At 46.0% G+C, this 23,091-nt stretch overlaps 1 protein-coding gene across 4 annotated transcripts in view; it reads right to left on the bottom strand.

The window, feature by feature from the left end:
• marchf8 (membrane-associated ring finger (C3HC4) 8) overlaps positions 1–23,091 on the bottom strand; it is a 62,769-nt gene that overhangs the window by 16,352 nt on the left and 23,326 nt on the right. For all 4 annotated transcript variants that reach the window (XM_076286197.1, XM_076286194.1, XM_076286195.1 and 1 more), the window contains exon 3: positions 4,341–4,391. In XM_076286197.1, coding sequence (XP_076142312.1) covers positions 4,341–4,391 — 51 coding nt within the window. The remainder of the gene's footprint in view (positions 1–4,340; positions 4,392–23,091) is intronic.

Here is a 23,091-nt window from a genome sequence, read left to right as displayed (position 1 = left end):
AGACACACACAAATCCATGAAGAAGCGCATTTTTATTTTATTTATCCATTTTTCTGTCTTTGATTTCAAAACAGTTCAAAAATCAGACAGTCGTGTCAACTGGGGGCTGCTGCTGAAGAAATTGAAGAAAAAAAACCCCACTGTGCCTGGAATGGGAAGAATGATCACATAAATAGGCTTCTATATTTAGTCAGCCTTGATGCTGGGATGGGAGGCACAGCGTGAGAGGACAGGATGGCTGGTCTGACGCCCACATCAAATTTACCTCTGGCACCCTTCTCCATATAGCACCCACAGCCACAGCTACAGAAACACCTCCACATACTAGTCTCAACGGGAATCTGTTCAAACAGCAAGTAAAGAAGCTTTCTTATTAGAGAGGATGACTGTATGAAGCTATATTTCCTGAAGCGTTTCTGTGTGGTTGGTGATTGTGGCAGTGTTAGAGTATGTGTGGTATCTGTAACATAATGTAGGCCTAGCTGTTTTCTTTCTCGCCCTTCAGAGGTGTGTTCCTGATGTACAAGAGCCAATACAGTTACAACCCCCAGCACCGGCAGCATCTAGAAATACATCCTATAACATCCCTAAAGGCGCTATCGAACTTTTTTTGATGCAAATTTTGACCATTTTAATGGAATCCTGAGTGGAAATGCTTGAAATTCACATAAGATCTTTGTCGAATAGAAAATAATATATATCACACTCACACTAATGCCATTAAATGCCCATTAAGTTCATATTCTCTTCCATATCATCTCTCTGAATCACTTAACATGGAACCAGTCTGTCTGATTCAGCATTCTCTACACACTAAACAGTCACAGAAGTGCTAAACATGTCATGACAGTTACTCCATAAACCTATAAGCTACAGTACGCCATAAGCAATAGAAGAAGTTTAATTTCTATGCACACAAGCACAAACTAGCTCTATATGCTTTGGCTTTACTACATGCATGGACAGTAAGGGTGGAATGTTTTGCACTTTTGCTGAATGTAAACCAAGTATGTGAGAAACGGAATCTAATTGGACTTAATGCGCTTAATGTAGATTCAAATTCAGCAATCTTAACACCCATCTATATGCTCTGTAATATGGCAATGAAATACTGTTATGTGATGTCCAAAAAGAGAAAAAGAGATAGAGAGATTTAAAGCAAATGGAAAGAGACACATGCCATGGCCTGATAGTAAGCCTCAAGCCTGTAAACCTGTAAACCCGTGGACCCCTGTGTGGTCATACAGTGTGTGTGTGTGCGTGTGTGTGTGCGTGTGTGTGTGCGTGTGTGTGTGTGTGTGTGTGTGTGTGTGTGTGGTGGGGGTGTGGCTCCTGGAGTTAAAGTGGGAGCTGTGGAGCTAATAAGGGCTTCAGCTCCAAACTCAGCAGGAGCCCCTCTGACCCTGCAGCAGCACCGCCAGCCAGCACATAATTACGCGCTCCAGAAACTCGCCTCCATCATTAGCATCAACACAAATGAATGAGAGCGACAGTGGGACCCAGAGAGGAGCCAGGCTTTAAAACATGGAGCACCATCAAGTGATGGAGTAGACTACGGGATGAAGCACAGGGCTTTTTAACGATTCTACTGGCTGTTGCCTTCCTTTCGAGTCGACTTTGAAGGTGGCTAGACGTTCCGCAGGCTCAAAAGCTTCAGTACTTAAATGAAAACCCTGAGGGGTTAGTCTGTCTCGCCTAAGTTAATGTAACAAACATCAACCGAGTCGACGTTGATGGAAACCCTAATAGAAACCTGTGGATCTTTCAATTATGTATGTTTCATTCTAGATGTAGTCTTTAGGCTCTGTCATTCTCTGGCTAAACTTATTGTTTACTTCAATGAGGGGAGAGTAAGTAGGGTTGCAAATATATAGTAAAATACTGCCCCAATCCAGTTGGAGTAAGCACTATGCAATCATTTACATCATTAGCTGAGAGCTAACCAGGCTTACATACTACCTTTAAAGAAACAGTTATGCTATGTCAATGCTCTAATATGCTTTATTGGCTCACTGACGTTCTAAGAGATGACCTTGGTTGGCTTCACTCCAGTTAATCTATAGCAGAAAGCAAACAGCGCTTTGCATGCCAAATTCCATTCATGCTACTTTACTGTTAACACAATCAAGGAATGTTTGTGTGACCGATATGTGCATCAGTTTCGGCTCATCCTGCAGCAGTCGATGATCTAATCCTTGAGAAATGACTGATACATCAGAGCTTTGCACTGATCTCAGAGACCCGCCACCCTATGAAGATCCAGGAGGCTTGCTATTTCTCTGATAAGCTTTATTGAAGAATCTTAAAAGCACATAAAGCCCTGTCAATGATGAAGCTGACTACAAATACACATCGCAAACAGTGTCTAGTGTGTCCTGCTGACGCCTCGGCCCGGCAATTTGTAATTCCCGACAGACGACATGTTTCAGGCCAAACGAAAAATCCCAGGCCTGGTCATCTGTTCCGGTCCAGAGACATGTGGTTCATGGAGGGGTTTCAGAGCTTCTGCTGCTGCTGCTGCTGCCAGTGCTTCTACTGCTTGGGCTGCTGCCGCAATCTCCAAACAGATGACTCACCAGGACGATGTCAAATTTATTGTGTGTGGCAGACAAGGACACAGAGGCAGTAGCAGCAGGCCTGCAGGTCTGCCCCACCAGCTGTTGGGGTGGCACGCCAAGGACACACGCTCATCTGGAGGTCAGTGTTTTATCTCTGAGGTAAAATGTAATACTTTAATACCCCAAATCAGTTCAGAGAACAGCCCGGAGCAAAGCACAGGAACCCTGAAGCATGATAGCCTGACTGGCTAAGCCTGCATGTTCAAACTGAAAACCAGAAAACAGGAAACACAAATCCAAAGTAGAAAACAAACTGAGTAGAAAAACACTCACAGAATTATTAGTCCCATTTATTTCGAAGGAAACTAATAACCGTGCAATAGCATACTTATCACCCTGTAATATAATGCATAGGTCGATTTAATGCTTGAACTCTCACACATGCACCACAAGTGTGTCTGCCATTTCAAGACCTAACTGGGTATCTCCATTCTGGAGGGTGTGATGGGTAGGATACACAGCTGTCTGCGACAGTGAATTAAATCTGAACCGAATGCTTACCCTCAACATTAATCGATTTATAGAAGCTTCATTAGTGTTACACATTCGACACGACAACACTGTCGCAAAAATAAATCCTGTCGACTGTGGCTGCACAGTGGCTGCTTCCCACTCGGCCTAGTGGAGCGTCCCGCAGATGAGGTGACCCTGACATCTATTAGCGCATGCAATGGGTTTATCTGTTAAGAGGCTCATTCTTGCACAGAAGTGCACTAAAGCCGCACTAAGAGGTAGAGATACATGCCAGAGTGAAAGTGACTGCCCTGCCTGATCCCTGCCTGAACCCTGGTGCCACACACACACACACACAAACACACAGTGCCCTCAACATGGTTGCCCCATTCCTGCCCTTTTCACTGTAAAAGGGCAAGACCACCAGAAAACAAGGAAGGAGATTATTTATACAGGATACACGGGACAGTGTGAGAGAGCATTTTTGGAGCTGGGCTAAATTCCTCTGTGGTTATTTCAGTGGCTTAAAATTGGCGAAACTCTGGGAAGGAGATAAACATCACAGAGAAAAGCACCTGGTTTTAATACGAGCTCAGGACAAATGGGAGAGGTATCAGTCATATCTTTATCCCTGTGTTCTTCTCCACAGAACTGAGAAAGGGAATTACTACCTCAGAGGAAGGGATTAAGTGTCTCTTGAACACACAGAGGGTCTGGGAATTCAGAGGCATCTGGTGGACTTTGTAGATAGGGCACTATAAACAAAGCAGCAACCAACTGAGATCCTCACGGCCTGAATCAAAGGTATAAATACAGTCTCATATGGGACTGTGCAAATGTTTTCCATATAAGACATAATAAACTGCTTCTATTATGGAGGTTTCAATTGCCGTAACTGCTTTGTTCAAAAAGATTTAACTTATTTACTTGTCTTTTCAGGGAAAGCTAAAAGTAGACGTGCAGGTGGAGGAGAAAAACAGGTTGGGGAATTGCTGCTTTCAAACCCCTGGGGACAAATATGTTTGCCGACTCTCTCCCTCCCACCCACTCTGTCTCTGTCTCTCTGTCTCTGTCTCTCTCTGTCTGTCTCTCTCTGTCTCTCTCTCTCTGTCTCTCTGTCTCTCTCTCTCTCTCTCTCTCTGTCTCTCTCTGTCTCTCTCTGTCTCTCTCTGTCTCTCTCTCTCTCTCTCTGTCTCTGTCTCTCTCCTCGTGGGGTGTGCTGGGGCTCTCTGATGTCCAGTGAGTGGTGGGAGGTAGACATTAACATACCTTTGAGATGTTGCTGGACCTGCTTGCAGAATGGCCGAGAGGCTTCTCATTCTGGAATAGAGACAGAGTGAAGGACAGGATTTAGATTGGCTAGTAACCAAGTCAACAGCAAACAAACAAAAAAACACAAACCATTTTATCCTATCAAAAATCTAAGTATTTCAGCATCATCCCATCCAGCTAAACAGTAGGTGACAATATTTACATACAGCAACTGGCTTGTCAGGCAGTTAGTCGGTAACAACAAAGTCCTTTTAGGCAAGTCCCTCCACTCGGCGGCCATATGGCAACGCTTTTTGGGCACTCATCGGGCATCCATCTCGGCAGAAATGCGCGTGCGCAAGGCTTCACGAAACCAATCTACTGCAATCTTGCTCCAGCCACAAGATCACACCACATTATTGGCTCAATGTACTCACAACACAGCACATGATTGGCTCAATGTATTCACATGTCAACGTCATGCTGCGGAAGGGGTGTGATATGCGTAGACAACTGCCATATTGGCGTTACAAACTAAGCCCATGCATTTCTATGGAGGATTTTTTGAGTACTGTTGAGTAATGAAAGTGTGCCATTTTGGAAAACCTCCAGGAGTCCAGTTGTACCTAAATACCAGTGTATTTGTCTTAGCATAAATAGTGTTGTACCAAGTTAACATTTATTCAAACTTCTGCCACTTCTCCAAAGGGTAAACCCAGGGCCGAATTTCTGTGGCTGCAAACCAAATGACTTTCAGCTGCTTAAACTACAGATGAACCCAAACTCAAGAGGGAAAAAAACCCGATCCAATCCATAAAAAAACAGAACACAAAAAATGCTCCACATGTTTGAAAAGCAATCCACAGGAAGCCGTCCACAGTGCATTTCTTCTAGCCTGGTGAACGAGTGGGGGTTATTGAAACATCATAGAGACATGTTCTGCTCATTTCACATCTCTAATGTCTGAAATCCCAGAATAAGATTCGAAATGAGCCATCAATCATTCTTACATAACCCAGGCCCAGGACAGTCTGCGTATTTCTGGAGCCCTGAGAAATGACTAATTTGTCTGGATTATGAGGAGTTCAGGGAGTCAAGAGATGAAAACATACACGGTTTACTCTGCTCACAGCACATATAATCAGCGTTACAAAAGGGAAGAACACATTATGAATGTGAGGAAATAAGGGGATTTTTTTGTTTTATACATCATACATTTGTTTTATATATTATAGAGATGAAATAATACTCTCTGAATGACTTTTAACGTAAAGGGTCGGTTAGGCGATGGTTAACTTTAAAGGCTACAGCAGGTCTTTTGGGATGTGACATTCAAAATTAGCCTGAGAACCAACTTGACAGACATGTACAGAGATGGCAAGACACCCATCATGAAGGTAAGAGCTCCAAATTGCACGGGGATAGTTACTGTTCTAATTGTGAGCTGAATGCCTTTTAAATGGAGAGGACTCTCGAGTCATCTTGTGCTCTTCTGTTTCATTGTGTTACTGTCATATCTCTCTGAGCCAGAGCCTGTCCACACGCCTGCTGAGTGGGTGTCTTTGGTAAAGGCCTGTCTGAAAGAGAGAGAGAGAGAGAGAGAGAGAGAGAGAGAGAAAGAGAGAGAGAGAGGAAAAGATGGGGAGAGAGAAGGAAAGAAAGAGAGAGATAGAGAGAGCTTTTCCTCTCTAATTACTGCACTGCTTTACGTGTGTCGTGGGCTGCTCTGGGTTACCATGGCAACATGTCTGATGGAGGATGGGGCTTAAATGTTGAATCACTCTCTCTCTCTCTCTCTCTCTCACTTGCTCTCTACTCATCAGAGGGAGTTTTAACCATAAGAACTAGCACCTAACCAGATAGTACATGACCAAATCTGTACAGTATGTAAGGATACACACACACACACACTCACACACACACACACACACACCACACACACACACACACAAACACACAAACACGCCGATTAAACTCAAACTATTATGCCAAGTAATGTTTTCGAAACAAAGTTGGGGAGGAGCCCATGGGCATGGGCTTCCATTAAATCTCTTCTTCCTCATCCACATCACACACTCCGGTATTGCAAAGCCTCCTACAGCCTGGCCTCCTCTTTCTCTCCGTTTCACTAGTAGTTCCGAGCTCACATCACCTCAGAGGACATCCCTCACACGCGATCTCCGTTATTGGCATCCCAAGATGACCAGCAGCTACCAAGCCAAGCATGTGTACATTCTCAGTGTTCAATATCAAGCATTCCAATGGGTGAGCTAGTGAACACATTAGACAGTTGATGAAATGCTTGTAGTGAAAAGTAGATTACAAGCACAGCACGTCTCATTTGATTCCCTTCACACAACACAGTTATTTTGGAGCAGCAAAATAATTACATTTCTGTTAATACTTGAGAGTCTGGACAGCATGCGCTTAAAGACTTTGCCCATCTGTCCATTAGGCAAAATAAAACTTTCGGCACAGCGCATATTCAAATATGCTTTTCATGCTGATGATCATGTTTTCTTTGTGAATTCAGCACATCCAGTTACCAAAATACCGCCTGTGCAAATGACTTATGACTTATGAAAGCCTACCTTCTGGATAGGCTCAGAATACTGATGGCTCTCTAAAGTTTATTATCAAAGGAGAACCATTTGAAGTCGACAAAAACGAAAGCCGCAATATTCTGATTAACCCCCCCTGCATGAGAAAGGGTTGGTGGGAGAGAGAGGTGCACTGGCGATGCTCGACCTGAGCAGAATAAACAACAGCACAGACAGAAGCCACGCACAAGCTGCTGTGTGATTCATGTTTGTCCTGTGCGTCCACACTGTGTCATGGCCATGAGACCGTCACTGCAGTGCGGCGGGGCGGAGTGGCTCGGAGTGATCTGGTGTCCAGCGTGATGGCCACTCAGTCACGCACATCCCCGTCTGACTCTCATCACCACGATGGCAATCCGTGGCTTTGCACATTCGGCAGCCTGTTGCGTATTATTTCATCATGTGACCGTATGCGTGCTGCAAGATCATGAAAATATTGGTAATATTGCACAACATCACCACAGATTTCTCAAAAAACAACCAAATATGTAAAAGCAAACCAACAATTCAACCATCATGTTGAAAGCAGCCAAGACTTTAATGATATCCTGGCAGAATCCCTCATCAGGTAGACTGGGGACTGATACCAAGGCCAAATATATATAGTTTCAAGGAGCTTTTAAGGAAACTGCAATAAACCTCACCAAACTACACAAGAGGCAATGCATCATCTGGCCTACAGATGCACCATTTACAATTCAGCAGAATTCCCCAAGAAAAATGTGCATCCATTTAAGGATAGTGAATAATTTTGAAAGGAAAAAAACATTATAGACTTTGTTTTCCACAAACACTTACTGGAACCTGTCCAACACATTAGCCCACTATTGTAACTCACTGTGTGGTTCTCACCACAGATATCAAGAAGAAACCACTTTCTAGTTTTATGAGCATCTGAGAGGCTTGTGTCCCACGGGGCACCTCCCAGGTGTGAGTCAGGTCAAGAGCAGCCAGTGTGCAGCCCTCTTTCCTTGGGGAGGTGCCCCGTCTCCACAGGAGATAAGAGGAAACCTCCAGAGCTTCTAAACCCTTCACAACAGGCACACACTGGCCTCGGCCAACAAGCAGCACGCCGCAGCCTCGGGAGGCTTCAAGTGGCCAAAATACAGACAGACAGAGACGGAGAGAGAGGGAGAGAGAGAGAGAGAGAGAGAGAGAGAGAGAGAGAGAGAGAGAGCAAAAATAACAGCTAGCATATGAGTCACCTCTAAACACATCTGATTTCAGCTTGCCCAGGTAGAAGCCGATATGAGCATAATTTCAGTGCAATAAACTGTATCATGGTCCAACAGTAATGGCTGACGCCAAAATACAAAACTTCAGTCTCCTCTACAGCATTAATACTGAGAATATCTGGAGAATATCTGAGTATTGACCTTCATCTGTCTAAGGCATAGGGAAGAACTGGAACAAAGGCTTATTGTTTCTGATAAAAAAAGACAGCATTCATCTTCCACAATTTCATAACAACCTTCCTCTAATGATATGAAACTTATGATTTTCTTTTCATTATATCTTAGGAATGCCTAGCTGCAGAACAACATTCAACATTGCTTTGCTTACGGAAATCCACAAAATGGTACACAGCAATAATGGTGGACTAGGGGAAAAAACATGGCTATACAAACCCATTCAAGTGATTTATGCTCTGTGAATGAGGCTGTGCTAACAGGGGGACATCACTGATATGTGCCCTCAATTTACCGTCCATCTGAGATGGAATAATGAGCAAGTATCCAAGGTTGCCATGAGTGCTTTCCAATATAATGAGGCTGCAAATACATGGGCAGTCCTTGAGAATAACAGGACAGGATGATTGGACTCGAATAAAGCACAGGACACAGAGAGCCACAGAGAGTAGCAGAAGCACATAGACCTCTCTCTCTCTCTCTCTCTCTCTCTCTCTCTCTCTCTGCAAAGGGCAGGCATTTTTCAGTACCGTACAGATTATAGGAGACACATCAACACTAGCTTACGAGCTACGGCTGAGTGAAAAAAGCCACCAACACGTTGTTTCACTGGGATTCTGTTGCCTGCCTTGTCAGCAGGCTGACAGGCAGTTGAAAAGGAGAGGCAATTCTCCTGAGTGATGCATGCTGACATGCAAAATCTGCAGGCGGCGAACACTGCTGTTGGGCTTTATTGTGACAAATCTCCCACCTCTGCTATGAACAAGAGAAGCTCAATACATAATGTGGAACAACTCAGACATTAATGATTCCGGTCAGAGAGCTGTGTGAACCACTGGACTGAACCATGTTCTGGGCCTTCAATTTGAAAAACATTCAGTGACCATATTTCATTCTCTTCCCTCAAAACCATGCTTTCGGGAATTTGGCCTGATGTGATACTTTGCTGTGGGTCATGCTGATTTATCATGTTATTTAGGCTAATTCTGTGAAGTCTGGTAAAATTGAACTGTTAGGCTGAGGAGACGTGACAGTTTTTGGAGCCAATTTAATACCGTTATGCTGTCATGGTGAATTGCAGATCTTTCAGTTGGTGTTGTAGCACTTGGGTTAGAGGTCTAATTAACTCCCTGGGAAGAAAATGGATTTTGGTTGTATGGTTAAATATGCAATCTCGGGAGGATAATGCCTGCAACACAGGCTCCAGTCTGTTCTCTCTATGCACCATGCCAATTCAGTTACACGGGGGCCTCAAGGTGAGCCTGAACAGCATGTCAAATGACTCTGTAATGTAAGTATGCCGAGCTTAGCCATTCTAGACAGCCATCTGAGTGACATAATCACATATAGCCACAAGCATGCACACACACACACACACGCCACAACTGGTGACATTTTGGTGTGCAGAACGTGAACCAGAGCTAGTGCTCTTCTCTCTGTGGTTGGGGAGTATGAGAGTAGCAAAGCTCTCTGGCGCATCACGCAGAGAACTGACCCGTCCCTGGAGGAAAGTTCAAGCCATCGGCAGCTCTGACTGCGCAGGGGTCCGGCACCGATTGCCATCTGCAAAAGGTCCCGGCCGCACTCGGACATCTAAACCAGCCCTAGCCAAAGCGGCCTGGCTTCCCCATTGAGATCTCAGTCTCTCCCTGGGCTCCTATCTGACACCATCTCTGCTAGAGTGTGTGGGTGTGAATGAGAGACTGGCCATTAGAGCTGAAGGCCAATGAGAGAAAAGTCTCTTTACTGACTGAGAAAAAAGCACTCCTTCAACATCAGTGTGGAGGAAATTGAATGTCTGCGGTTCATTTCTCTCTCTGTTGTGAAGAACCTCTGAATAAAACCAGTCAGAAGATTCTAGTCACTGTCTTGGGAAGATTTGCAGAGAGGACAGCAGTATTGAGTTGCTCTATGCACAGGCCTCGCTGTGGAACACAATCAGACAAAAGTGTAGGTTTGTGAAACACAATGGGGAGAGAAAGTAAATGCGAGACATTATTCAGCCTCATCACCCAGCCTCCCTTTGGGCTTTGGCAGACAGGCGAATGTCTGGGTGACATCCCATCAACTAGGAGAGCAGCTCCTTCATGTGCACCGAAGTGATAATTCATTTCAAATCACAAACTTGGCACGCATTCTATTCCTGTTCTATTCAGTGCTGCTAAAAGAAACATGAGGGTCACATACAAAGCATGACGAGATGAATAGCACAAGAGGACTGAGCTGAATTTTTTAGGCAATTTTTGGACGTGTTCAAGCATATTGGTTTTCTGGAATACAGAGTTCAATGGCTAACTGAAGACAGATTCCAGTAGCAATCATGCCACCAACAACAACTCAATGCTTCAACCTTGCAATCCCAAGAGCAATACTGTACATGTCAGGGACCAAGACCAACCGTTTTTGCCAAGTAACACCAAGTAAGTTCTGTTGATAATTATGAGTTTGCAATAAGACACACAGTGGTATCAGCACTGGCTAAATTATATGAAAGACTTCCTGTATGAGTGCATGTAAGGATAAGTTTGTGTGTGTGTGTGTGTGTGTGTATGTGTGTGTGTGTGTGTGTGTGTGTGTGTGTGTGTGTGTAATAAGTTATCTGAGGTGACTGTGTCTGTATTGGGTATGCACTCTACCACTTTGTGAAATGATGTTTGCTAGTGTTGAGAGAAATCTCAGAGCCTGAATGTTAATGAGGGCAGGTTGAGAGAAGACAGAAACAGGAGTTTAGTCTGCAGACAAACATCGCCTCTTTTAGAAGGAGTGATGAAAAGGACTGGCAGTAAAAAAAACAACAGTGCGTCACAGATCACGGTGCCTTCATACCCCCATCTCACTCCACACACACACACACACACACACACACACACACACACACAAACACACAAACACACACACACACAAGACACGTCCGCCTTCACAGCCTTGCCCGCCGATCAGTCAGGGAGACGTCTCTGAGGTGCCCTGATAAAGCTGCCCAACGCTCCATTTCAGAGGACAGCTGAGGACACATTGAGATACTGTAGCGTGGGCAACCATCTCCACTGAATGAAGGAGCCGCCAGTCAGACACTCACTCCGCTTATCAATGTGGGGATTAGGCCAAGACGCATCGATGATACGCTTCAGCCATGCTAACCTCGCCCCGCCACCCCACACACTCACTCTACACACCACAACACTCACACTTAGAACTCACTCAAACATATGAATGCTATCGAACACAAACATTACTTGTTTATGTTAAGCCTATTTATTACATGAAAGCAACATACCAGGATACAAATGCAACAGTGTTCTTTTTATAGTGCCCTTACTTTTATATGTGAAGTGCATGCCATAAGGAAGATGAACTAGTTATTAAAACACATAAACAACCAAGCCTGGAGAGATGTTCTAGCATAGCTGGTGAGCTGATAGTCATGACGTGCTTTAAACTGTGACAGAGTCCATCCCCAGCTATCTCTGGTTAAGGGAACTCTCAAAGGGGAGTACAGCGGGGAAGTCTGGGGAAAAGTATCCAACTCATTTCAAGCAATATTCAGCATGAAAACATGAAAAGGGGAATGTCTCCACAGAAAATGAGCACTCGCTTTTTTCTTGGGCGGTATGTATTGGAGGCAAGGTCTCAGAGCCCCAAAACAGTCACGCAGCCTGGCTGCCTGCCTATATTTAACCATGCCTGCAACCATTATATGCCATCTGACTAGAACAAGAGACCATTAGACGCCAGGTAAACAAGGAAGAGGGCTCCCTATTTCTGTCCAATCTTCCACACGTTCACATCTGACACACACTATAATGACAAGTCCTCACACGTTGTTTGTGAGCATTTGATCCAGCTGCAATGTGCTGAAGAAAACAAAGAAACACAATTTAGCCCAGCAGCTGTTGACAGGAGATGTGGTGCGATGGTATCACACAGGAAGTCAGGCTTATGCTTGTCACTGGTTATATATACAGTATAACGATGACAAGGCAATTGCTGAAAAATAACAGCCATATTTCAAACAGGGCTTTACATGAAAGAGATCTACAGACTACAGTGTCTTTGTTGCCTGTGAATCAGCATTGGAGAGAGAGTGTCCAGACAAGGCTGACCCCCTCCTGTGGAATCAGTGAGCCCAGGTCAGATGGCTTTCTGTAAACAGGATGATACCCGTTAGCTCAGCAAACCCTGGGCCCCGCCGACTGAAACCAGAACTATCCTCTCTGAGAGGAGGAGCAGGAAATAGCCGTCTTTTCATCACCAGGGAAGAGAGAATGTGACTTTCCGTTATCTCCCACGATTCTCGGACATAATTGCATCAACATGTCCGAGCAGGAAACGGACCCAACGCGCTGGCCTGCAACCTCTGTGCAGTGGGGGCCTCGGCGGTGGTGCAGGCAGCGAGGAAATGTGGTTGCATATTACACGCCACGGACGGGGCTTTCTGGGATAGAGTGTGCCGTGCACGTCATGGTGTGAAACTGCACTAATCAGCTTGTGGGGGGGATCAGCATCTGAGGTAATAGGAGTGCTAGGAGCCAGGCTGTGGGGAATTTCATGTGACCAGATACAGTGAGAAACAGAGAGAGGGAAGGAGGGAGGGAGAGGGAGAGAGTGAGAGAGAGAGAGAGAGAGAGAGGAGCTCAAAAGATCAGGCATGGATAGTTTCTTCCAGGGCAGTCTTTGCACCTTGTCCTTTTTGTCATAGACATTTCTCACAGATGGGAACACCATATCCCCTACTTAATATATTCGATCCATTCTAAAAAATAGTAAAGAGCTGGACTTTCAGAATTACTTGTCTTAATACACATGTCACCCTTTGGCTTGCTCTTTTAAAACATTTTGCCTCATCTATGTTGAATCCACAGTGAATTATTTCTGCCCACTGAATTCTAATTAGCATGTTGACTCAGAGGTTTTGGTTCCCTAGAGACACAGCCTTTCCCACTGGTCTCTAACCTAATAATTCAAATTAGAGGTCAAGTCATTTAGAACTGCAGTTTTACTGTCCAATGGCAAATGTGGATAGTTTATTAACATCTGAATTGAACGTTGTGCATATATAGTACATCTAAACACTGCCATGGCTCTGTGAATGAATAGGTTTAAACATGACTCACCCATTACTGTGGGGTTTAAGCTTACCACTTGTTTTACTTATGTTTTAATGACAAAGACGTGTTGTAATTTATTGAGAGTAATCCTTAAAAGAGGCCTTTTGTGGTACCTTGGGAACCTCTTTTGTAACATGCTCACTAGCGGTTCTTCGTGCTTTTCCTTCATTACATGGCCATGTTTGGATGATATAATTATCCAGCTGAACACGCTGCCCTTAAGCCTCTTTAATTGAGAGAGGCGCAGCGCTGGACGTTCTGTGGGGTAAGCAGAACGCACAACACGGGTGTAATGTGGGGATAATCAGCTGTGTGCAGAAATGTAAGCCCGATCCTGGGGCCCCCTCCAGCCAAATCCTCCACTGGGGGGGGGGTCCAGCTCGCTTACGCCCCTTCCCCACCGCCCGGACGCCGGCAAAGAAGAGAGACGGACGGACGGGTGAAGGGGACGATGGGACGGGTGTCTGGGCCGAGCCAAAGACACTCCCTGTCCCCGCTTGCCTTCTCCCTCCGGTAGATTTTAAGCTCTGGCGCGTCATGTGACCACTAATCTCACCACATCACACCCCTCCACCCTCCCCCCCCCCTCCCACCGAAGGATTTCACACAAAGCTTCCCGATTCTGGGCAGCCATCAATGATGCGATTCACTAAGCCCGAGATCGTGTGGAAAAATATCAGATCAATCTGCCACTGAGAGTATGTGCGCTCCTACTGCAGAATGTGTTCATGTGTGTGTGTTTGCATGCCTGCATGTATGGAAACGTATAGCGTTAGCATGAGCGTTCCGAAGAAGTTCGGCGTGAGTTTGTGGACGTTGCCGTGGCGAGGCGACGGTGACATTTCCATGACATTCAGCGTTGCCCAGAGACAGGAGAGCCCTGAGGCGCCGTGTGCTTAGCAGACTTCCCCCGCAAACGCGCCGTCACTGTCGCGACAGATGGGTGTTCACCGTCCTACAGGACACCGGCGGACCAGGCACTTCCCAAGTGTCCCCGCCTCACCCCCCCCCCCAAAACCATCCCCCCAAATCTGTGTCAAGGTGAGGACGATGCCATGCTTGGGGATACGGCGCAGGCTGATTAGGTTTGGGAAAAGCACACAGGGCTGTGTGTGTCTGGAGGAGCGACGCCATTAAATCTCCGGCGGCCAACGTCACCCCTAACCCCCCCACTTGCCTGGGCCCGTGCCACAGGCATATAAAGCACGGTGAATGCCCTGCCTGCACGCTTTGGACAGCAGCCGCACACCCTTTTCAAATGATTCACGCGTCACCTCACAAAGCGGTCGAGCAGTTCAGAGTGTTAAGCACAATGGAGGGGGACGGTCCAGTACGGGCCAGCGAGAACAGAGGGGAAAATGGGTCAGCATTTCACTTTGTGCCCATGGCAAGCGCTACCACCGCCCGGGAGCAAAGAATAGAAATGCATAGGAAGAGGTCATTCTCCATGGAGATTGGAAAACAAACATAAGATACGCCCCCCATGGTTCAAATGAACACACAGAGGAGCATGTAGACATACACACACACACACACACACAAATACTCCACCCTGCCTCTTGAAACCTAAGCATCCCCTTGTCTATTCAAGCTCTCCGACAGCTCCATTAGTGTTGAAAGCAATGAGGTTGGGGGTGGGGAACAAAGCAACAATTTTCAATCTCCATGGGCAGTGAGGAGGAGGAGAGGAGGAGAGAGAGAGAGAGAGAGAGAGAGAGAGAGAGAGAGAGAGAGAGAGAGAGAGAGAGAGAGAGAGAGAGAGAGAGAGAGAGAGAGAGAGAAACTGAAAAACAGGCCTCACCATAACAACCATGGTTTTCACTAGAGGATGTTGCCCTTCGTGTAACACGGTAAACAATCAGCACTACAGCACACAAACACAGGCTCTCTACATGCCGAGGGCACACGCTGATATGACTAACACCTAACGTACAGATCTGCAGTCCTATTATCCGTCGCCTATAGCCACATTACCACAACAACAACAACATCATCAACAACATCAACAACAACAACAACAACGACAACGACAATGACAATGACAGCAAAAGCAAGATAACCACATATAGGCTCTTACCTGAAGCTTCATTTTCCAACATGAATTCATGAGTGACTGCAAGAGGAGGAGGAGGCAGCCTCCCTCCCACACACACACATACAAACAAAGCCCCCACCCAGGGACAGGCTACATGTCCTGCTGTCAAATCCTCGCTGTGCTAAACGACAGAGAACAGAGAGAGAGAGAACAGAGAGAGAGAGAGAGAGAGAGAGAGAGAGAGAGAGAGAGAAAGGAGCGGTTGTAAACACGGAAGTGAGGCTGCAGAGGAGGCTGAGGCTGTGATGGTGATGATGACGCTGCCAGTGAGGTAGCTCCAGCAGCAGACGCTGGGGCAGGGAGAGGAGGGGGAGGGGGAGCAGCAGCAGCAGCAGCAGCAGCAGACTGGCCTACATTTGCCGGACACTGGCTAGCCAGTGGACGCTGCTCCTTCTCATCCGATCCGCTCTCGTCTTGAGTTTGGCTCGGCTCGGTGCAGTCCGCCAGCCTCCTGTCAGTCGGTAGAAGCCTCCGCGCAATCAGCCGACTGGCGGCTTCCTCCAGCTGATCCCCACGGAGCCTGCCGGCCAGCTGAATAATTCATGATCGGGGCGGGGCTTTGGGAGCTCTCTTTTAGCTGGTTAACGGACTGGACCCCTCCCCCCTGCCCACCGCCCCTCCTCCTGCTCACCTCGGGAGCCCTCCTCCTCCTGCTGCTCTCCACAGCTCAGTGCACTCATTCGCTGGCTGCCAGCTCGGTAAATAAAGGCGCTCTCTATCTGCGGCTCTGCGCTCTCCTTCTTCCTCCTTCACCCGAGCTCCTTCCACTGACTCCTCTAATTCAGTTAGAGCCTGTGCTCTTCCTCAGAGGCTGCCCCAGATGTAAAGGGCAGGCCAGCTCTTTCTTCTCTTTCTTCTCTCTCTCTCTCTCTCTCTCTCTCTCTCTCTCTCTCTCTCTCTCTCTCTCTCTCTCTCTCTCTCTCTCTCTCTCTCTCTCTCTCTCTCTCTCTCTCTCTCTCTCTCTCTCTCTCTCTCTCTCTCTCTCTCTCTCTCTCTCTCTCTCTCTCTCTCTCTCTCTCTCTCTCTCTCTCTCTCTCTCTCTCTCTCTCTCTCTCTCTCTCTCTCTCTGGCAGATGCCGCAGTCTGCCATCCTGAGCTATGATTTATGGCGGCGGGTAGAGAGAGATGGAGGCCGCGCCTGCCCTGCTCACACTGCTCCGGGGGGAGCGTCCAGTCCAATAGAGGGGGCAGCTCCTGGGGGGGCCAGCATGGACGAGTCTCATTTGTCAGAGAAATGACTGTGCCTGCAACCAAGGGCACTTTAGTGTGGATTTACGGCGCATTAATTCACACAGTGTCCATCATATGCAAGCGCGTGTAGTATTTCAGCGCAATAATACACGCAGCAGTAGAGACAATGGGATATAAGATTTCCCTTTGGTCTCTGTCCATGTCTGAGACAATAGGAGAGTTCATATGCACTGCACAATACGGCTCTCTATCTCTAGAGGAAGTGAAACCAGGGCATGAATGATTAGCTACCGACCGGGAAGCCAGATAGTGCTCTGCGTTCTGTATTCTGAGGAACGGACCCGACGTCCAGGATCAAACAGGCCACGTCACAAGGTTAGCACACCAATGTGCACAAGGTGTTTGACAAACACAGAAACACATGCTCACTCTCAGTCACACACACACACACACACACACACACGCATGAAAATTATTTAATTGTTGACAGGCTAAAAGCATCCCCCTCTGAATGGCAAACTGTGTGCTCTCCCTGCCTTTAGCTATTGTCCTGAAGGCTTCTCCATTTTATAGCCAAGCTAATTGCTATTAAAAGTCATTGGTCAGTCACCGTGCTGATAAGCCATTTCAACCCACAGCCCCCAGGAATGTCATGAAATCTATTTTCTATGCATAGCTCTAAGCAAGGAGAAAGGAGAGAGACAGACAGAGAAAGAGAGAGAGGGAATATAATAATCTCACATACATGTATGACTAAGCTTTTCACTCATACTTGCACACAGGTTTGTGAAAAAGTATGCAGATTATGCTTTGATTAAAGCTAGTGGGATTCGACTGATTATCCTAAGCCTTTTTGTAAGCTTTATCTACACCTGGGTTCTTTACAGGAAGCTTTTTCCCCATAAAAACCAGGTCATGCTTAATTACAGCCATCAGTAAACATTCAGTGCCATCTCCAGCGCTCAGCTGTCTGGCAGGATGTTGTGCAACCAAAAAATTAAGAACAAGCTGATGAAATGTTTGCAAACCTTGGCAAGCCACTAAATTATACCTTACTGTGTGTGTACCAGTAAATACTGTACGTAATCAAAACTGAAAGGAGCAAACGTGGTACACTGAAAACATGACAAATTAGCATATTTTACTGTAAATAAATACTGTGTTGAAAATTCAAATCCAAGCCGACTGAACCCCTGCTCATATGGAACTAATGAATGAGGTTAGAGGAGAAGCTGCCCTTTCTACCCTCCTCCTGTGTATGGTGTCTTTTATGCAAGAGAGATCTAGCAAATCAAGACGTTAGATAATTCCTAAAGCATGAAATTGTAGTGTTATAGTTTATTTTAACGCATATTCAAAAATAGTCATCCACAGTAATACGTTTTAGACAGAGCAGGCTTCATGGCTGAACCTCACCACTAAGTCACCATAACTGAGCTCATTTCTCCTGTTTTTATATTTACTTCTGGTTTTGGAACTGATGCGAGTTTGTTTGTGAAATAAAAATAGGCTTGGTACCACATCAAACAACTTCAGCAATTTTGAAGTACAAAGCTTTTCAGAAGAAAAAAACACTGCACTTGAAAGGCAAGTTTCTCAAATTGGGCTCTGTGGCCATATTGACAGGTAAAAACAACTCGAACCAGCCCTGCACAGCACCCTTATTTGTAAAAGCTGTATTGACAACACTGAATGCTTTGATCTGAGGACTAATTTCTATGCTCTCACATATATTCCCTATATAATGCAGTGTGATAACTGATTGAGTCATAACTGACTCAATAGTGTCAGTGGAGCGTGACACACAGCTGCCAGGTGAATCGGGTTCTAAATGTGGTAAACTTCTAGACGACCTCTTTCGGAAAACCATGTTCCGCTTTTTTGGGATCTATTTTTGCTTACCAGGCCCAAGCTCCAGCTATGAGCAACCTTGATAAGAATGACCCACATAAGATGGTGGGGGCCTGGCACTGTAGGCAGATGTAACAGCATCCACCGAAAGCAATATGAAGACATCAAAACAGCTAATATGCAGGCGGTTAGGTACACAGACAAAAGGCCAAGAGGATGTCGAGACGTGACGGCGTCATTCAATTTCACTGGAACTGAAACAGAGACTTGTGTGCTCAAGGTTAACGATCTGATTGCAAAGCACAAATAAAATGACATGTTTAGGCTATTTAGGTGAAGTGTGTGTGTATCAGGGTCATATCCAGATGATATAACATGTAACTGCTAATTTCATTGCATCTTGGCAAGAATATGGTAATGAATCATTTTGGCCTTCAGTAATGAGGTAGGACTGTTACACAAAGAAGAGTGCAAAACACCTGCAGTTTATTTATCCTCAAAGATGTGTTAATTCAGGCTCCTCATAAAATCATAACTGTAATATTCATGGCCTTGAAATCATTTTGTATGAGGAATATAATAATTCTGCTTTTCCAGACAGGCGTTCGCTGGGTGTAGGCGGATAGGAACATGGGTCCTGACATAGAGGTTTTCATGGAGGAGTTCCCAAATGAAGTACAATTCTAGCTATATAAATTATGAAGTCTTCAAAGAAAATCTCTGATTTTCTGTTGGGTCTTTGAAGTGAGAATTTTTGCTCAGTAAAACAAGCCTATTAAAAAGCACATATGCAGACAGACAGCTGGATTCCAAACACACAGCCACCTATACTGAGCTCTCTTGGGGAGTTCAGTGTTCAGGTTCAGTGTTTCTTCAACCAAATCACCATATGAGGAATGCAATCTCTTTAAAGTGGCATAATTGGCATGCAGCTTTGGTCCATTTCCTCATCACCTAATCATGCTAACGTTTTTTTCTGAATTCTGTCTGGCTGATTACAGAAGCTAGAAGTTTTTTAATGTCTCTCTGCCGCTGGTGGAACATAAACATCATATAAAGGGTGCTATCGCTTCTCTGAGAAACTGCATTTGCCCGGTAGCTAGACCTTCAGGGATTTCAACAACAACAAAAAACTGGCCTCAGGGACCTGTTCAAAGGCTTCAGACTAAATTTCGTCAGTGAGCCGGAAAGCGCTTGCTTGAGTCCACCAGGGCCCACGCGGATCCCAGTCCTGGTGTAGCGCTCAGGCTGCACTGCACCCGCGAGGACAGGCTGATAAACCTCAGGAAACAGGCAGGGCCAGGACTCCGCCACCTCACTCTGGAAATCCCCCAACATCCCGGCCAGGAGGCCTGCACTCTCCCTTAGTCCACATTCCCTGCTGCCGCAAAGCGAATTCCCCTCGCACGGATCCGTTTGTGTTAGCAGTGAGGCTAAGATCACGTCATATCAAGAAGAAACCAAACACTCCGCCAGACATACAATATGCCATATAGAACCGTTTCACCAACACAAGCTCGCAACAACACACGCAGCTGCACATCGGAGCGTAAAGTGAAGAGTCTGCGAGATGTGACCATGGCGTCCAAACAAATCCAAACACCAGGAGCTTTATCACAAACACGAAGTGATGGAGCCGCGTCGCAGCCCTGGTCAGCAGATGGCACCCACTCGGTGAACCCTGACAGATGGACAGCTCCAGCATTCCTCTCGCCAATCACAGAGAGGCACACAGGGCTCCACTGGACGCCCACGGTTTTCAGTGGTTTCTGGTGACCATCGGACAATGCATCTAGAGTAGGCCTAAACATATGGAGCAGAATATTTTGCTCTCATGTTATTGGAATGAGAACACTGGGTTTTGCATCAATGCAGAAAGCATATGCAACCCATCAATGTCTGTGCTGATCATTAAGCCAGCAGCATTCTGTGACAGAGACCACCACTGATTGACCCGCTAGCAATCGTGAGTGATTTGTAAATGTTTGTCTTGGGTGGGACCTGTGACACTTTTAAAATGTACTCCACTCTCATGAATGCTTGTAACTGTGTCACACTGGACAAGTGCAGCAGGTCCACACAATGACCAGTGCTAGCTGGAGGGCTCAAATAATGAGCAAAACTGGGGCATTTCAGTGGTGTGGGACCGCAGGAGAGGGAACATGACTCACTGTCTGTTAATTGGAGAGAAGAGGTGATGATAGACAGATAGAGAGAAATTAAGAGTGAGAGTGAGAGATAGGCACTGACAGAAGGAGCGATGTACAGACAAATATGGAGAGAGAGAGAGAAGCACAGTAAAAGAGAGGGAGGTGAAGAGAGAGAGATACAGAGAGACAAAGAGGGATAAAGGGAGCAGATCTGCATTGGCATGGCAGACGTCCCAAAAAGGACTGAATTTGCAGCACAGGAACAGCCTGTCAACAGATCAAAAGCCAGAGGAAGAATGCAGTGCTCTGGTGCCCAGGGGCCTGCGCTACACCGGCCAGACTGCGCCACTAATTGCAAGTGGTCAAGCAGCCCGCTGAGCAAAAACAACGTGGCGGGAAGTGGGCTGATTCAAAGCGACAGAGAGAGGGCACTGGGTTCCTCGCAGCGTCGCCGCACACCGAGGTGAAGAGCATGGAGTCATTCCCAAAACCACATCTCCCTCTGGAGAATTGGCGCTGGGCAAAGATTTACTGTTAATTATTACAACACAAGGGAAAGCACGCTTAAAACAAGGCCAATTACCAAATGCTAGTGGACACTAAAGGCACAACCCTCCTTTCGTCATACCTGCACTTCTTCAGCACAGGGGATCTGCTCTGTGCAGTGGTGCAGAGAGGGGGGCCAAGCAGAGCTCCAGCAGGCCACACGTCCCTACGTCCCTGCTTCCCGCTCTGGAGAAGAGGAGGCTCCAGCCTGTCACGCACATGCCCTCCAAACGCTCGGGGCGCCCATCTGTTTCTGGGTGTGCATTTTTGGAATTGCTTTTCACAGCTAGCAAGAAACAAAAGAAAATCTCCTCCCCCGTCACAGGAGCAGCATTTCTAATGCCTCCAGACACCAGGAGGAAGATGTGGCAGAGTCCAAGAGTCGTGGCAGCCCTCATGCAGTAACAGAGTGAAACGCCCCAGAGAAACAGGAAGCACTTCATCTCACACATAAAAACTGACAAAGTACAATAACAAAACAATATGGGGAAGAGCCAGTACATCATAAAACGTTTTATTCATCACAAGATGATCATGTGAATCGATTACAATGCTTTCTGGCTACAATCTAATAAAGTATTACATACAAAATGTTGATTAGCATCAGTAGATTACAGTCTGCCATGACAAGGCATGACAATACATGACACATGGCACCTAGATGAAACTGGAAGTAATCTGAAATAAGGAACCTGGCCTGATAGTTTCACATGGCCTTATCCCAGAGGCCATAAATGAATGCAGGGGCAATGGAAATGTCATCTTCCTACAAATGCAGTCCACTCTGCTACACCAGAGAGAGAGAGAGAGAGACATTATTTACACCACATACATTAGCATTGAAAGGCCATCCATTCCAGGCCGGATGCTGAATGAAAATTGCTCTCATTTGCATTCTGTGGCCAAGGCCTAGCGTCTAATGCAGATGGAAAGCACCCACTTCTGTGTGACTGCACACTATCATTCCAGACTTGAATATGGCCCCGGCAGGAGGGCAGGTAACCTCAATTAGGCCGTCCTGCATGAAAATACAACTTAGCTTCAGCCGGGCAAATTTTAATTATCACACATAATTTCATTGGCTGTGTACACACACATTTAACAGATGGGATGTCAGCCTCTTCCTCAGTCAGTTTGAGTGACAGATGATGTAGTCACGTAAGTTTGTATAAAGTTGAGGGCTCAGAGTTTACCTCAGGCTAAGGAATGGAAGCATTACTGTTACTCATAGCTTCCTTCATAAAGGACTAACTACATGTGGTAAAAAGTCATCTTAATAATCATTCTTTATTTCAAGGTCTCACAATTGAGTTACCAAGCACTGGCAAACATAATTGCATCTGATGATCTTCCGCTAGATATCCAGGTAGAGTTGGTCCAGACATGATTACATGTCAAGTTGCCCGCTGATAGAACTGACAGTGCCACCTACTGTTCTGATTAAAAGATAACCACGTTGTGGTCCAGCTGTCCAAATCAATGTCCTTCCAATAATATGATCGCATGAACAGACATTGTCTGACAGAGAAGCCTGGCCACATCTACTCAATATAGGTACATGCTTAGCAATTCTGAGAAGGACTTAATCAATGGGTAACTGGAAAATTCAAGAGCCTAACCAAATCAGGCTTGTTCACTGCTGAGAGAATCAAATAGCCTAATTTCATCCTGAAAAAACACCACTTCTCTGACTAATTCATCAGTGGCTGCACTTCCCGTGTATTGAAAATTGGAGCAGGTCAGTCAGAACACTGTGTAGCCTGTCCCTGTGGGGGGTCACTACTGACCCCCTGCAGTCTGCAGACTGTGACTCACACACGAC

Source organism: Alosa pseudoharengus, unplaced genomic scaffold, assembly GCF_046254945.1.
Source record: "Alosa pseudoharengus isolate Yale_2024_CS ecotype anadromous, Long Island Sound unplaced genomic scaffold, YU_APseudo_1.1 YU_APseudo_1.1_scf_15, whole genome shotgun sequence".
Taxonomy (NCBI): Eukaryota; Metazoa; Chordata; class Actinopteri; order Clupeiformes; family Clupeidae; genus Alosa; species Alosa pseudoharengus.
This window is presented reverse-complemented; position numbering and strand designations above follow the sequence as displayed.